We start from the raw sequence: 15,121 nt of genomic DNA, 5'->3' as shown, positions 1-15,121 counted from the left end.
AAACACGGTATCTTTGGAGATCTCTCCCTAAGTGCTGAATTAATTGTAGTCAGCCTGGAGGCTCAGTCCTTACAAAACTGGCCTGGTGCCCTGGTGCAGCAAATTCTCTGGAATGTGGGTGCTAATCATCTGCTGTCTTGTATGAGTGAAGCAAGTCTTTGTTAGTAAACAGAACCTGTGAGTCACCACAGAAATGATTCTGCTTTATAAATTAGAGTGCAGTCTGTGGAAAAGCCAAGAAAGTGATTTCTCAATGAAAAACATTACAGCTTAGCAAGTCTGATACCCCTGCTTAGTGAGAGATACAGAAGACTTTTCCCTGCTGTATTCCCAGCTAACACCATATTACATTATTTTGTTTTATAGAATTGTCAGCCTGGAACGATCTGCAACGTTTTACCTAGTTTCACCTCATGCCATCATATGGGATGTATAATATTGTTTCTGATATTGTTAGTAGGAATTGAGTGAAGAACAAAAGATAGGTAAACCCACTTGAATAGAGAAAAGAGACAATGAATGTAATGCATATAAAAATAGCATAGAAAACACAAAACCTAAAAGGTATACAGAAACTTCCCAGGATGTGCTGTCCTTACTTAGAGAACCATGCCAGCTGAGATAGTAAGTACTCTGTTTTGAAAATGCTGGAGGAAAACTCTAATGCCCAGGTGGTCTGGCCTACAGCTGGACATAGCTTGAGGTGCCCAAGTATGTCTTAAACCCCAGTGTTTGCCAACTCTCTCTCAGGTACCCACAAGGTATCCTGTGCCTCTAAACACATCCCTGATGATCTGCAGGCTCAGAGGGGGAGAACAAAGGGGAATACATGTGTTCCTTTCTCCTTTGCAAACCCTGTAAAATACAAAAACAGTGTTCATGTAAGGAAATGGTCTGTGTATGTTCTTCCTTTTGTCTTGGAACCCTATACCTCTTCCCAAGTACTTTTGTGGTTCTCATCAATTTTTCTCCTTGCATTTGCCAGCTGATTACCTGTCGTTTGAGCAGGCATGTTTGGGAAAGAAGCTGTCTGTTTATCAAATGTGTCAATCTGCTCAGGCATCGCCCAGTCACTACGCTAATTGACCAATTTTAAATTAAGAATTATCATATAGGATAACACTGATTGTGAAAATGCATACACGTGTCAGCAAGTTTGTGCAGATGTACAGGCCCACTGACTTTTACAGGACTGTTGTGTTCCACATCATTGTGCAGTATTGCTCATGATCTGATTATGGGGAGCAGGATCTTGGGCAAGCCAGGATCAGCCTGTGTCAATGATGAGCTGCTGGACCTTAGCCACAGGATGGGTTGTAGCAGAAGTTACCCAGTAGTGACCATATGAGCATCAGGAGGCAAGGGGAGGGCTGGGAAGTCCTGTGTTTTTCATGTGACACCAGTGGTTCACTGACTTTGGCTCAAAGTGTTATAAAATACAGGCACCAGTCCGTGCCATGGAGGAGCTTCTTTGTGCTTGGTGGGGCTGTTAAGTTAATCCTGTCCTGAAGCAGAGGTGCAAGGGACCCTTGCAGCGCTACAAGGATGTTGTCTGGGTAGCTAACAGTCTTCCGAGGGGAAGTGTAAGGGGTGTGTTCCTCTTGCCCAGATACTGGCCATTCCAGGAACGCATTTTTTGGGAATACGCATTTCTGAGGTTGGCTCTATGCACACAACTCCAGCAGGCCACAGATTTCTTTCCTGAAAGTAGTGTAACTCATGTCATTTAAAGCAATATCATAATAGTGCTTGGAAATTAAAGAGACAAATTATCTTCCATGTCTTTTATTGAATGTGTTGTTCTGAAGATTAATTGATATTTAGTTTAAAAAATGAGTTGCCCTTATTCTTTGTCTCTTGAAGGCCATTCTGACAAACACTTAGTTCACTTCTGGCTCACAGGAAACTTGTGAAGTGTTGTTAAATTCTTTCAGGAAGTAAGAATCACATTTCCTACACAGACTGAATAGGTGACAATTTACCCATGCATTGAGTTGTGGCACCTTTTGGAGAAAAAATACCTATTCAACAAAAAAAAAAGATTAACATTTCCAGGATTAAAATCCTGATTTATAGGCAAGGTAAAGAACACTAAAGGAATATGTGAAGCAGAAGTGAACCTGTGACTACATAAATTTGCATGACTCTCATACCTCATCATGGTTGGGGTGCTTATCTGTTCTCCAACTGAAGCTCTGACCAAAGTAGTCATCACTTAAGTGATTTTCAAGAGGGCCTGAGATGTGATGCTGGATTAAATAATAATTTACACTATCTTGGCAAAGGTGTTGCCTGAAGCTATTTCTGTGCTTTGTGGAGGAGGGGTTTTTTGGTTGTTTTTTTTAAAAATATTTTCCCATGTTGCCATGCATTTATATATTGGTGTTTGGAGAGGATTAAGTAAACTACGAAATTGTTATATGTAACAGCTGAGTGATTTGAGGTTTCTTTCAACAAGCTGTAGTTTATAAATTCCAATAACCTGGCCAGTTAATGTAGGAGGATGTGCACTCCTTAGGATCTGGATGTGAAGAAATACTAGCAAGGAATACCTTTTCACCTTTGAAGTGTTACTCTCTCCTCTGTGTCTTTAGGCCAACAGAATATTCAACACAGGCTGAAAGTTCAATCTGTTAGGAGGATCCTAGTGACATTTGTCACAGGCAGGTCTAGTGTATGTTTCTGTTACAAGCCAACCTAATTTTCTTCAGGTAAACAGCCATTGAAAGGGTTAGAACTGGTGCCAGCAAACTAACGCTGCAGTTAGTGATGCTGTACGACTTTAACCAGAGAAGGATACAGTATAAATTATTTTATATGGTCCTCCACCTCACTGTACAATGGATATGAAAATTATATGGAAATAAAAGTTCTCAAATGTAAGGTAGATGACTTGGATTTAAGATGGACAGTTACATGCATATATTTTAAAACTTGTTTTAAAATATGCTTGAAATACAGGAAACGAATTTAAACTATAAAGGGAAAAGACATTTTGGGCTGTCTGCAGATGCTTGAAATATGCGTGCCCTACTTGGAAAGGCTGTCTGAGTGTAGTGCAGAAATACTATCAGCATCTTATCCTCAGAGACATGAACATACAAAGGGGATGGAGATATCCACAATAATTTTCTTCCCAAGGAAGCTCTAATGCGATGAACATATAAAATCAGTAGGTTAAACATGAATCATATTCATTGTTTGGGCTGGGCTATGGGGAGAAGACTGAGCAAAAGATGATGAATGTGGCTGGCCTATTTGATAGAGACACTCTCATTAAAAGTATGGCATCTAGTTGCTTCCCTTTTCCTGGTAGGCATCTTGAGGTGTTCTTGCAGAGGCTTTGGAATATGTTTTAGTCAGAAGTAGCTTCGGTGGCAAACTAGCTCCCATTCATAGTTACTTGTTTTAAGTTTTAGGTTTCATGCTTCCCCCCCCCCCCCCTTCCTTTCTTCACTTGTGAAACTTTCTTCCTCTCTCTCCCTCCTCCCCGTCTCAGCCTGTTTTTCTACTTTCCTTTTTAGGCAACTGGAGGCTGTTATTGCAAAAATGACAAAGGAAAATGCTTCTGTGTTGTAACCTGTTCTGTCAGTCTCCCGTAAGCTGCTGTTCTCACGTTTGCAGCCCTGGGTTGGGTTTCTGAAGACAATTGTTTCATGCCACAAAGTAGAAAGCACTTAAAGGAAATGTAGCTTGAACAAGAGTGATACTTTTAAGTTAAATTTTAACCAGATTCAAACAAGCTCAAGAGCATTTCACGTCAGGTTAACTTGTTGGGCTGGTGAACAAGAACGCACTCAAGCAGTGAAGAATAGGCATGGGGATACTCTATTCAGAGGTACGTGACCATTTTCTGCACAGTAACTGAAGCTATTAAAGATATGGATATTCACTGGGTTTGGTTCGTTCCCTTCTCAGCCTCCCATACACAGGCTTATACAAATCTGGAAGTTCTTTTCCTTTGGAAATGTTGTACTTCAGCTATTACAAATTGACAGAAATACTGTTTGTAGGAGTAAAGAAAATGCAATTACCAGTGTCATTATTGTGACTTCACAGAGAAAGTACTTGTTCAACATTTTTTGTTGTTCTGTCTTGAAATCAGAATGATTCTGAGTACAGTACAAACAACTTTGCAAACCGCAAACAACTCCTTGGCTTTTGTTGAATATAGATAATAAAGCTAATGCCTAAGGAAACATTTCCCCTCACCCCACAATTGTTTTAGGAATGTGGGGTTTTTTAGCTCTTGTCTTCGCAGGTTTGTCCCCAGACCATGGTGCATTTAGCATACCCCTGGATTTTAGCATAAATGCTACCTAAACTTATTCATTATTTTATAAACTTTCCACTTGTACACTTGGGAACAAATGAGGATCTTAGTCCCTTTTGACTGTGAATACAGTGGATTGCACTGCTGTTTCTTTTTTCTGGAGATAGCATTACATAGCTGTTCCTTTAACAGATTACCTTTCTATGCTGAAAGCCACCCTTTTATTTTTAAAAGGCTATAGAAATCAAGTACCTTCTCCTCTTTCAGTATTATAGGGAGGTTGAATCTGTGCATTCATAAGGTGACGGACTGGGTAGACTGCACCTTATTCTGAAAGAATTTGCTGCCTCTCTCCAGATCTACTACTCTGAGATGGTATCGTACAAGAAACAGGTGTCATGTAGTTTAATTAAAGTGGTGCTTAGAGAATGTTCAAATGCTGTCCATATCTTCCATGCTTATTAGTTAATATTTTCATATACTTTAGTTCACAATCTTTAAAAATTTTGAGTGAGATGTAGTTTTCTTGGTAAAGTATGGTTCATTTTACAGGACAGAAATTTAGAGAAGTGCGAATAAGAAAGTCTAAGTTGCCTTTTCTGAGGAGTATGGATTGGATACTGGTGCATTCCTCAGCATCACAAACATGACTTAGACTTTCCTGTTTAGTTTGTAGCATGCCTTTGGGTGAATTTTAGTGCACAGGAAGAGACTATGGATTGGTTCAGAATATCTGAATCTTATGGAGTGACTCCTTTTTGTCTAAACAACTGCAAAGTATTGATGTAATTTGGGCAATCCCCTGCAGTCTGTTTTGAGTTGTCTGGGGCAGTCAGGACAATAGAGTTATAAATAATGTGGTGTAAGTGAGAGTCGCCACTTGGTGATCTCTGTGTTTTGGACTGTGAACCTCTCCAGAAGTTGTGAGCTCAGTTCCCACTGATGCTTTCTTCAGGGTGTTTTGTTGTGGGAGCACTGGCCTTTGTTTCTCACACATGCCTAAAGGAGATGCCATAGACTTTGTGTCTGTGCTCCCATTGCCAGCTCACCTCTAATGAGGGAAGCTGCAGGGGTTCTCCTGGCTGTCCTATGCTGCCATGAGACTTCGTAGTCCTGTTTCCCTCCACAGCTGAGCCCGATGCTGAGACATGAACTTTGCATTCTTCTGATATTGCTTCTGTTTTGCATGTGGAGCCCAGTTACTCTGAGTACATACCTCATAGGTTTATTTCCCTCTTGTGTGTGATGGGTCAATAACAATAATAGAATAACCATAACACGAATCAGAAGCTGGTTGTTAAGCTACATCATTGCTGAGGTGGTCTTCTAACACTGTAGAAAACTGAGTGAGGGTTTCCAGACTTTTATCCTCCGTGCTTTTCTGTAGACATAAAGGAAATGTATTTTCTTGGGGTTTGGACGGAATCTACTGCTTGTACATAATGTTGTCCTAACTCTATAATTGGCCTCACTGCTGATATTCCAGACATGTGCTGTCCAACTGTGTTTATGTAAGAAACTCTATTAATTGTCTTCTGAGCAAAGTTTGGAGAATTGTTTAAAACAGTCTTAAGCACAGTTAGTCCTAATTTAGAGCTGCCAGAGTGGTAACCCAAAAAGGTGAGAGGTAGAAAAGAGGTTTGTGGCAGAGGCTTGAAAACTCTTGCACACTTCTCAAGCTCCAACGTGGAACCAGTCAGGTTTTGTGTCCATTCTGCTGCTACTGGAAGCCTGTTTTGGAGCTTTACTCTCCACATGGCTGGAAACTTCTTTCTAATTTTCATGCTAAACTTCATGGCCAGATATACTGCCTTTTTTACCTTGTTCATTGAAATTAATTGGCTCTTCTTCTCTAATACTTACCCTTTAATTTATTTTGGAACACTTACAGCCCTGTCTTTTTTCTTCCTAGCCAACCTAAGCAAATCAGTCTGTCTTCAGGCTCTTCACATTCCTCAGTTGTGTAAAGGTTTTACACTCCTGCCATAGTTTGATCTCATTTTTGGACCCAGATGGCATGAACTCTATCCACTATCCCAGTCAACTGCCTTGTGTAACAGCTCCCTTCTCTTTCTGTGAGAAAGACCGCCTAATATTTGCCACCGGTTGCTGTTTCTGATTCATTCTGAGAGAAAGACTGCCTAATATAACGTTTGCCACTGGTTGCTCATTCTGAGGCCTTTCTTACACAGGTGACTGATTGCCACCTAATTGTAATTTTTCTTTATTCTTTCCTACACATTTTTTCTGAAGTCCTATTGTTATTGATAACAAAACAATGAGCCTGTAGAGCTGTTTGGATTGCTTTGTTTCCTTACTTAAGTATTCTGCTACTGTGTTTGCTCCTCCAGTCATAGAGTCATGTTTTCAATTTGGGCAGTATATTGCAAGTCTGATCTATACGACCTTTTGCCTTTCTTTGATGAAAAGAGGCATTTTCTAGAAAGCAAACCAGCAGAGTGGGCCTCAAGAAAGTTCCATAAAACCAGGAAAAAAGTTTGATGTTTCTTTTTTTTTTTTTATATGAACAGAACATATTAATGTGTGAAAGAATCAATTCTACAAAGAACCCCCACTGCAGTGGAATAATAATAATAATAATAATAATAATAATAGTAATTTAAAAAATACTTTAAGTACGTCAGTTACCCATGTATTAGCTGTTAGAGTGGATGAGAATTGCTTCCTTACATTCTCTGTGCCTTGGATGTCCCTGTGCGTGACTTCAGTCCCAAATAATGTAGTCTCTTGGAGACTGTAAAGTGCCCCATCATTATTCATGGCTCTAGAATTGTGTTGAACAGTAGTGTAAGGTTCAGAAAAAGATCCCATGGGTCAATGAAAGTATCAGTCAGAAATGCCTTGGGCTTAATAGTCTAGCAAGTAAAACTCTTTGAGGAAATACAGAAATAAAAATACAAAAGCACATCATTTGGTGATGCAAGCTGCTGAACTAGCAAGAATGGCTGGGATTTGAGCAGTTGTTCAACCAAACTGCAAATCTCCTGCATCTTTAAATAAGCAAAGCGATACTTAAAAGCGAGAATAGTAGGGAAATCAGAGGTGCAAACAGACTCCACTTGATCTTTTCTTTGCTGGACATGGAGATACGGTATTAGACACCAACATGTCAGAGAGTGAGGCTCTAGAGCAAACTGATCCTTTACATGGCACCAGTGTGCAAGTTGCTTACACCAAGAGGGATTTAAAAGGGGGGTTTGCCTCAAAATCATTAAAACGGTTCTGTTTCTGGAGGAGTGTATAATAGCAAATGGTATATGTAGGCTTTTATAAGAATGCAGACAGATATGCAAACTTACAATATTGCATGTATTCTTTGTAGATTTCTGTCTGATACAATAAAAACAAAACAAGAAGTGGTGCAAGGTCTAGTAAACATGTAAATACTTTCTTTAGAAAGGAAAATCACTTCTCTTATGCAACTGTGCAGAAGACTAAGCAGCAATGATGCTGGAGGTAAACCTGTGTTGTAGCTCAAAGTTTGTCTAAAACAAAAGTGTAAATAAGATGAATCTTTTTGATGTGGGGGGAAAAAAGCTAACTGCAAGGGGAGTGAAGAAAGGGCTCAGACTTCAGGACTAGATTTTGTTCATGTAGTATATTTAGGATGTGAAAAAAGGAGAACAGGAAGGAGAAACTGCAGATAATATTTAAAGAAAATGCCTATCTTAGAAAATGGTGACTAAACCCCTCAGTATCAAAGACAGAAGAAAAGAAAGAAACTTATTCTCTTGTCAGCTGGAGAACTTCAAATGCTACCAGCCTGCCACACTTCCCACTGTTATTTTCCACCTGTATTAGGCCATTAGAAACTCGTAGTACTCCTGTCATTCTCAGCCTCTCCTTAGTCTGAGTTCTTGCTGCCGGAGAGGAAAGGAATTGCAGGTTAGGTCAAGGGCGCGTAGAAATGCTGGGCAAAGGCTGGAGCAGCAAGCAGTTCTCAAAAGCCAAGCAGGATCTCAGTTGTGGGCATACATGCATGTATTTTTTAGGTATGAAGTTTAACTTCAAGCCCTAAAAAACAAACATTGTGGGGGTTTGATTTTTCAACTTTCACCTGAAGTGTTGTTCTGTTGTTGGAACTGATGAGTCAGAAGTGGTACCTCTTGTTCAGCAGTGCTCATCCGGAGGGAAAACCTGTTGTGAACTTAGAGAAGTGTGGGCTTGTCGATGCTTGCTGCTTAATACGGTGACCAACTCCTATGAGATTCGAAGCCGGTTTTTTAATGGCTGCAAATGAACTGAATTGATTTCTTGGATTTGGACACATCGTCCGAAATGAACAGAAACTTCGTTCTGCTGTGCAAGGGCTGTGACTTCTCAGGCTGAGCGCTGAGAGCTGCTGTGTGGCAGCTGCAGGAGTATCTCTTACCACCATCTTCTGGAAGTCACCTAGAACTACAACCTGTCAGAAGTGCTTGGCAGTGTCTTAGGATGTGCAAGTAGTAAGTCAGAATGGGAAGTATGGATGTCTTAGTGAAACGTGTGCTGATTAATATTATCTTCTCTCTTCAGCCCATTTGTCAGGCAGCTTATAATAACGATTTCAATGAAGTTCAGCTCCTTTTGGAGCGCAACAGCAACTATCTGAACATCCAGGACAGCTTCGGTGGAGACACCCCCTTAATTTGTGCATGTAAACAGGGAAACAACAGGATAGTTAGCTATCTTCTAAACAGAAATGCTGATGTCAACCTCAGAAACAAGGTAAGTGGCCACTGACTCCTCCTCTGCAGCAACTGTTCTTTCAGATTCTTGGTGTGTATATGTGGGGACTCTGGCAAGCACACCCAAACCTGAGGTTTGTTTCCAACTGAGGCATAAGTATAACCCCCAAATTATAATTTGATAAACCTATATGTTTCTGTTTGTCTCCTCATTTGTTTTCCTAATTTGCCAATGCACACAAAATAATAAACATTGCCAACCTGAATTTCTCCCTGTGTTCATGTTCCCCATTTAGGTAAAACTGCGTGCCAGCTCTGGTCCCCAGTGGGTTCTGCCTGCTTACCCATGCAGCTCTCTGCATTCATCTTGCCCTCCAGCTTTTATCTGTCCCTTCTGTCGCCTTTCTTTCCCTCTGTCTTTTTCTTCACCCTGGTTAAAAGGAAGGTCTGCAGGAGAGCCTGTCCATCTCCCACAAATGTGTCCCTGAGAGACTGACTCTACAAAAACCTTCCTTATTTCCTCTGCAGAGCTGTTTTTGTCATGTTACGGAACAGTAGCATGGCATGTAATAGCATGCTGGGAGGCAAGGAGGGAAGCCTTCCATCTGTTCTTCCCTGTTCCCTGTTTTAAAAAAACTACCTGCTTTGCACAATAGCTGTGACTGGCTATTTTCCCTAAGGCGATGAGGAAGTATGTTTTTGTGGTAGATTTCCTTGTAGGTTACAAATAAAAAGTAGCTGAAAGATGTGTGTGCTGGCTTCATTAGTAATTTATTCTTATGATGTTAAGGGTGATAAACAGCCAGGAAAAAAACCCACAACATTGTCAATTCTACTGTATCATCTCGTACTCCATGACAATGTTTAGCACGTTCCTACACATTTGTGGGCTATCTTATATCTCTGCGTCGTGGTTTAAGCGCAGCCGATAACAATGCACCACGCAGCCGCTCGCTCGCTTGCTCACCCCCCGCCACCCGGCCATGGTGGGATGAGGAGAAAATATAAAGGCAGGCTCGTGGGTCGAGATAAGGACAGGGAGGGATCGCTCACCACTTACAGTCACGGGCAAAAGGCAGGCTCAACTTGGGGAATAAACAAGATCAATTTAATTTTCTACTGAGCCAATCAAAACAAGGATAATGAGCAGTAAAACCAAACCTGAGAACACCTTCCCCCCACCCCCCCCCTCCTTCCCGCCTCAGCTCCACTCCTGGTTCTCTCTGCCTTCTCCCCCCAGCTGGGCAGGGGAACAGGGGACGGGGTTGGGGTCTGTTCCTCACACCTTGTCTCTGCCGCTCCTTCCTCCTCAGGGGGAGGAGGACTCCTCACTCATCCCCTGCTCCACCGTGGGGTCCCTCCCACGGGAGACAGTCCTTCACGAACTTCTCCAACGTGAGTCCTTTCTGCGGGCTGCAGTTCCTCACAAACTTCCCTGGCGTGGGTCCTTTCCACAGGCCGATCTTCAGCCACAGACCGCTCCAGCGTGGGCTTTCCCAAGGAGTCATGGCCATCTTCGGGGGCCTCCGCTCCCCTCTGTGGGCTGGCAGGGGGACAGCCTGCCGTCCCACCACAGGCTGCAGGGGCATCCACCTCCCTGGCGCTCCTCCTCCCCTCCTTCCTCACTGACCTCGGTGTCTGTAGAGGGGTTCCTCTCACATCCCACTCCCCCTACTCACTGCAGGTTCCCCTTCTTAACTCTGTTCTCCCAGAGGCGCTACCACCGTCACTGATGGGCTCATCCTGGGCCCAAGGCAGGTCCTGCTTGGAGCCAGAGAAGCTTCAAGCAGCTTCTCACAGGAGCTGGCCTTGCGGTCCCTCCCCTGCTACCAAGAAACCCTGTGCCACACAAACCCATAACACTCTGGTTTCCAGTGCATTTGTTTATTTCATAGGAGGGCAGCAAATGTTCATAAGGTCAGTGGCATATTCTATCCTATCTGTTGTTGTTCTTGATGCAGAAGGGTCTCCGTCTTACCTCAAAGTCCCTTTGAAAGGGCTCAGTATTTTGCATTGAGGTCATTTTGATTGCATTAGCAGCCATTTGCTAGCCGTGCCTGGCTTGCTTAAATGCCTCTCTGCTTCACCTTCACAGGTGGAATCAGACCCTTGGGTGCAGAGCTCAACTCTGGTGCTCAGGACTGAGAATGGGGAGCAGAGGATGGCACAGAGAGGCTTCTCTCCTTATTTTGGGCCCCAGTGTAACACTGTAAGCTAGTTTGTCAAACTCCAGTTTGACAACCTGCAGGAGGTTTAACACAAGTGTTCTCTAACACACAAGTTTACAGCTCTGGCCTTTAGTTGCTTTGGTACACTCAAGATTCAAAGATTTTTTTAAACTCTGTTCTCACTAGGAATCTGCTGGGGGTGTTGCTGCTTGCCTGTGTTTCTCATGTGCCGAAGGAGATGCCATAAACACTCATATGTCTTTGCTTCAGTAACCAGCATCTCTATAGGAAGAGGAGCTGCGGGGACTATTCCCATTCATTGACCTTGCTGGGCAGCAGTAGTAGCCACATGCAATGTCCACTCTGCCGTCTTTCTCTCTGCAGCCTTGTCCAATTTTGCAGACATACACATGGAATCCTTTGGATCCCATATTCTTCTTGTATGTGTAGCCCAATTTCCATGAGTCCTGTGTGTGTTATATGTGCTTCTACTTGAAGGAAGCAAAATGCATCTCTCTGTTTCTGCTTGAAAACCAGAGAAATATTTCTAGTAACACAAGTAGCACAAGAAAGCTTGTGAAATATAAAATGGTCTGCTATTGTCAATATTAAACAAATACAATCAGATCGCTAAATCTGGTACTAAACAGAGTTATTTTGTGTTTAGAAGGACCGCACGTGTCTGCATTATGCTGTGAGAAAACGGTTTACCTTCCTTGACTATGTGCTCATCATAATCCTCATGCCAGTTATGCTTCTTGGGTATCTTCTCATGGTGAGTCTGGATGAAAGCAGGACAGACCCTGTACCTTTCCCTTTCCCCTTATCAGCTTTCTCACGGCAGTATTTCAGGCCAGGAACCTGTATAGAATATGGACGGCTTTTTTAAAGCAAGGACTGATGGAGAGCAATAGAAGCAAGGATTTTGCTGTGAATATAGCTGGTAAAGGAACAGAATTGTATCACTGCATTAGAATTGCATCACATGCACACTGCATCAGTCTGGCATTTGCAGAAGCCAGACACTCTTCTTTTTGGAAAAAACACAGTATTTAGCCAAAATCTACTTAGTACTATATGCAGATGAACTGTCTTACTGTGTTACTCTTTCCCTTGCACCTAACAGGTCTCAAAGACTAAACAGAATGAAAACCTGATCAAGATGTTACTTAGAGCTGGAGCCGATGTTAATGCTACAGACTTTGTAAGTGGGTTTATAGAAATGCAAATGCGGCTTGTATGCATGCAACAATGCTAAAACCAGACTTCAGAATCTTCTAGCAACATAGTCCTGCTTTCAGAGTAGGATCAGGAACTGAACTGACTGTGATGTACCAGGAGGATTCAGTGGTTCCCCTTGATGTTTAGGCAATAGTTTTGTAATGTACACAGAAATAATTCTCCACTGATCAACTAATTCTCCCTTTTTGACCAATGCCCTCTTAAGAGAATCCAGGCAAACTAGGCTGAGATAGTTATGTATTAAATACCTGATCCTATAAAGATTCTAGTGATATAAGGGTCTGAGTTTATCACCATTTATGAGTTCTTCGACTGGAGCAGATTTGAGGGCAATCTCTAAGGTAGAAAAGGAGAACCCCAATTTTAGCAGCAATCAAATTCTAAAACACTGAAGTGTGATCAAGCAGTATTGCTTAAGACACAGCTGTTGAGACCAAGATCAGGGAATCCTCTGAAATTAGTGAAGAACTATTGGCTTCCTGCTGAAGGTATCAGACCTGTTTTAAGAGCTGCATCCCAGGGAAGGAATGATTTTTTTGTTTCTGTTGCTCTTATGACAATGTATTTGTTTTACTGCGTAGTGTATTGTGACAGGAAATGATACATGTCTTTTGCATCCAGCTGTTAGGGGAAACTGATAAGGCTACAGGTAGTAGTACTTGCCTAAGGTCTACCAAGGAAGTAACAGAACTAAAATTCATCCGCTTCTGTTTCCCTTCAGTCTGGTAACACAGCCCTTCACTATGCTTGTGAAATGAAAAACCAGGCAGTCATTCCTCTACTGCTTGAAGCTCACGCAGACACTTCTGTAAAGAATCAGGTAAGAAGGTGAAGTTGCTAACTGTATTTCCTTATTGTGATAGTGAATCAGTATGTTGTAGGCCTTAGCTGGTGTGCAGCAGTTTAAAAAAAGGGTGCACGGCTTCCTGGCAGCTGACTTGTTTGCTGTGGGGTGTAAAGCAACGTTTGCTCCATTGCCTTTGTTGGCAAGAGCAACTTCAAAGTCCAAGTCCTTCACTGCTGGATTTCCATCAGTAAACGCTGCCTGCATGTCCACTGGATTGGCAGATCTCTTAGCTATCTTCACAGTACCTCTTCTTAACTCAGAGCTGCGCTAGGGCCACTGGACAGCATTCTTTTGAGAGGGGCTAAGTCAAGCTGCTTCTGCCATCAGAAAAGCTCAAATGTTGTCCAAATAAGCATTGACCTGGAAGTATCTGCATTACGGAGTTGAGGTGAGCAATGTATTGCCCATGTTGCTCTTGAAATCAGCTCTTAGCTTGGCTCTGCACTGACTTTGGACATTAGTCCCAGGAAACAGTGGAATGGCTGTCACTACTGGAGAGGCAGGGATGACTCTGCCCCTGGGTTCAGTGAGAGTAGTATGAGACCCAGCACGTTCTGAAACCTTTGTTTCAGAGCAAGGATGTGACAGTGAAACTTATGCATGAGAGTACTGCATCTGGGTGGCACATTCGGGAAAGCTCTCTGTACTTGACCCATCTCTCTCGTATTGCAACATATTTCATCTGTGTCTTTCAGGATGGGGAGACTCCCTTAGATATAGCAAGAAGATTGCAGTTCCACAACATTGAAAGCATGCTAAAGAAAAGTTCATAGTCATCAAGGACTCTTGAACATGCAGAAAATTACCTCATTTGGCAATGCATCTTGCACAGCAGCAGGAGTCCTGCAGAGCGTTGGGGGCTGTTACTTGATAAAGACTTGGTCCAAATCCACCCATGCATTGCTGCAGACTTCGACTATTTTGTGTGAGACTTGTCCCCAAGGCCACGTGGGCTGAAAGGCATTAATTTGATTTTACTAAGCCATGAATGATTACAATAGTGTTCAAAATATTGCTCTTCTCATCTGCTTCCTCTGGTTTATTACTTGACTTGCGCAGACTGGATTTTGAAAGCTAGCTATAATATTTCTGGAAGTCTAAACATTGCACTTGATGGTTGGCAACCAAATGCAAAAATAAAATTTCCTTTAGAGTGTGCGTTACTTGTCCCAGAGAGGATACACCTGACAACTGAACAATATGCCACAGCAGTTTATACAAAGTCTAGTACCCTTCCTCTTAGTATTTCTATTCCTACAATGGGAGTGACTGGGAAAACAGATCTCTCAGCTTAGCACTTCCTCCTTCCATCCCTGCTACAAGTTTCACACACCTTATTCTCAGTATGTTGCTACAAGGGAAGGATTATCTTTTTTTTTTTCATATAAGAAACAGCAAAAAGAGATTCAATGAGTTGCTGGAGACCACAAAGAAAGCCAGTTCCCGGGTTGCTTTATCGCATTAAGAAATAATAATGAAAATATGTTTGGTGCGGTACAGAAACAAGTCCCTTGACTACATTTCCAATATAGCAGTGTACTAAAGAAAAAAAAAATCAATAAATGAAATGCTGTTGATGGGAAACAGATGTATCCTTCCCACGGGACTGGACAGATTACCATGGTTTTCAGAGTGGTGCATGCAGCAAGGGATGCATATACCAAAACAATAATAAATTCATGAGTCTTCTCTTGTATAGGTGAAGGTAGAAGAAAACCTGCAGTGGTAAGCAATGTATTAATGTGGCCTGGCGCTTTGTGATTTAATAATGCAGCAATAAAGGGTAATCTCCTTTCAAATGCTGCTGTATCTTGCTTTCTTGGTCTAACAGACCTTTATTTTTCTTGACAGTTTTGGCCATTTCCTGTAATCTGTCGTAAGTTCAGAAGATAGATGTCATGAT

General features: G+C 42.1%; 1 protein-coding gene across 3 annotated transcripts; it reads left to right on the top strand.

Moving 5' to 3' along the window:
• Positions 1-3,593: 3,593 nt before the first annotated feature.
• On the top strand, positions 3,594-14,980 carry ANKRD22 (ankyrin repeat domain 22). Of its 3 annotated transcripts, XM_075026008.1 has the most exons (6): positions 3,594-3,838; positions 8,810-9,001; positions 11,797-11,904; positions 12,256-12,333; positions 13,093-13,191; positions 13,914-14,719. In XM_075026008.1, exons 1-6 carry the CDS (start codon positions 3,818-3,820, stop codon positions 13,989-13,991), a joined length of 576 nt encoding a protein of 191 aa, XP_074882109.1. In that variant the 5' UTR covers positions 3,594-3,817; the 3' UTR covers positions 13,992-14,719. The 3 variants fall into 3 exon arrangements, with proteins under 3 accessions (XP_074882109.1, XP_074882110.1, XP_074882108.1); XM_075026009.1 differs by lacking the exon at positions 11,797-11,904; XM_075026007.1 differs by lacking the exon at positions 3,594-3,838 and having other exon boundaries at positions 8,750-9,001; positions 13,914-14,980.
• Positions 14,981-15,121: the final 141 nt, after the last annotated feature.

Source organism: Buteo buteo, chromosome 4, assembly GCF_964188355.1.
Source record: "Buteo buteo chromosome 4, bButBut1.hap1.1, whole genome shotgun sequence".
NCBI lineage: Eukaryota > Metazoa > Chordata > Aves > Accipitriformes > Accipitridae > Buteo > Buteo buteo.
Note: the sequence above shows the minus strand (reverse complement) of the source record. Positions and strands in the feature narration are given on the sequence as shown.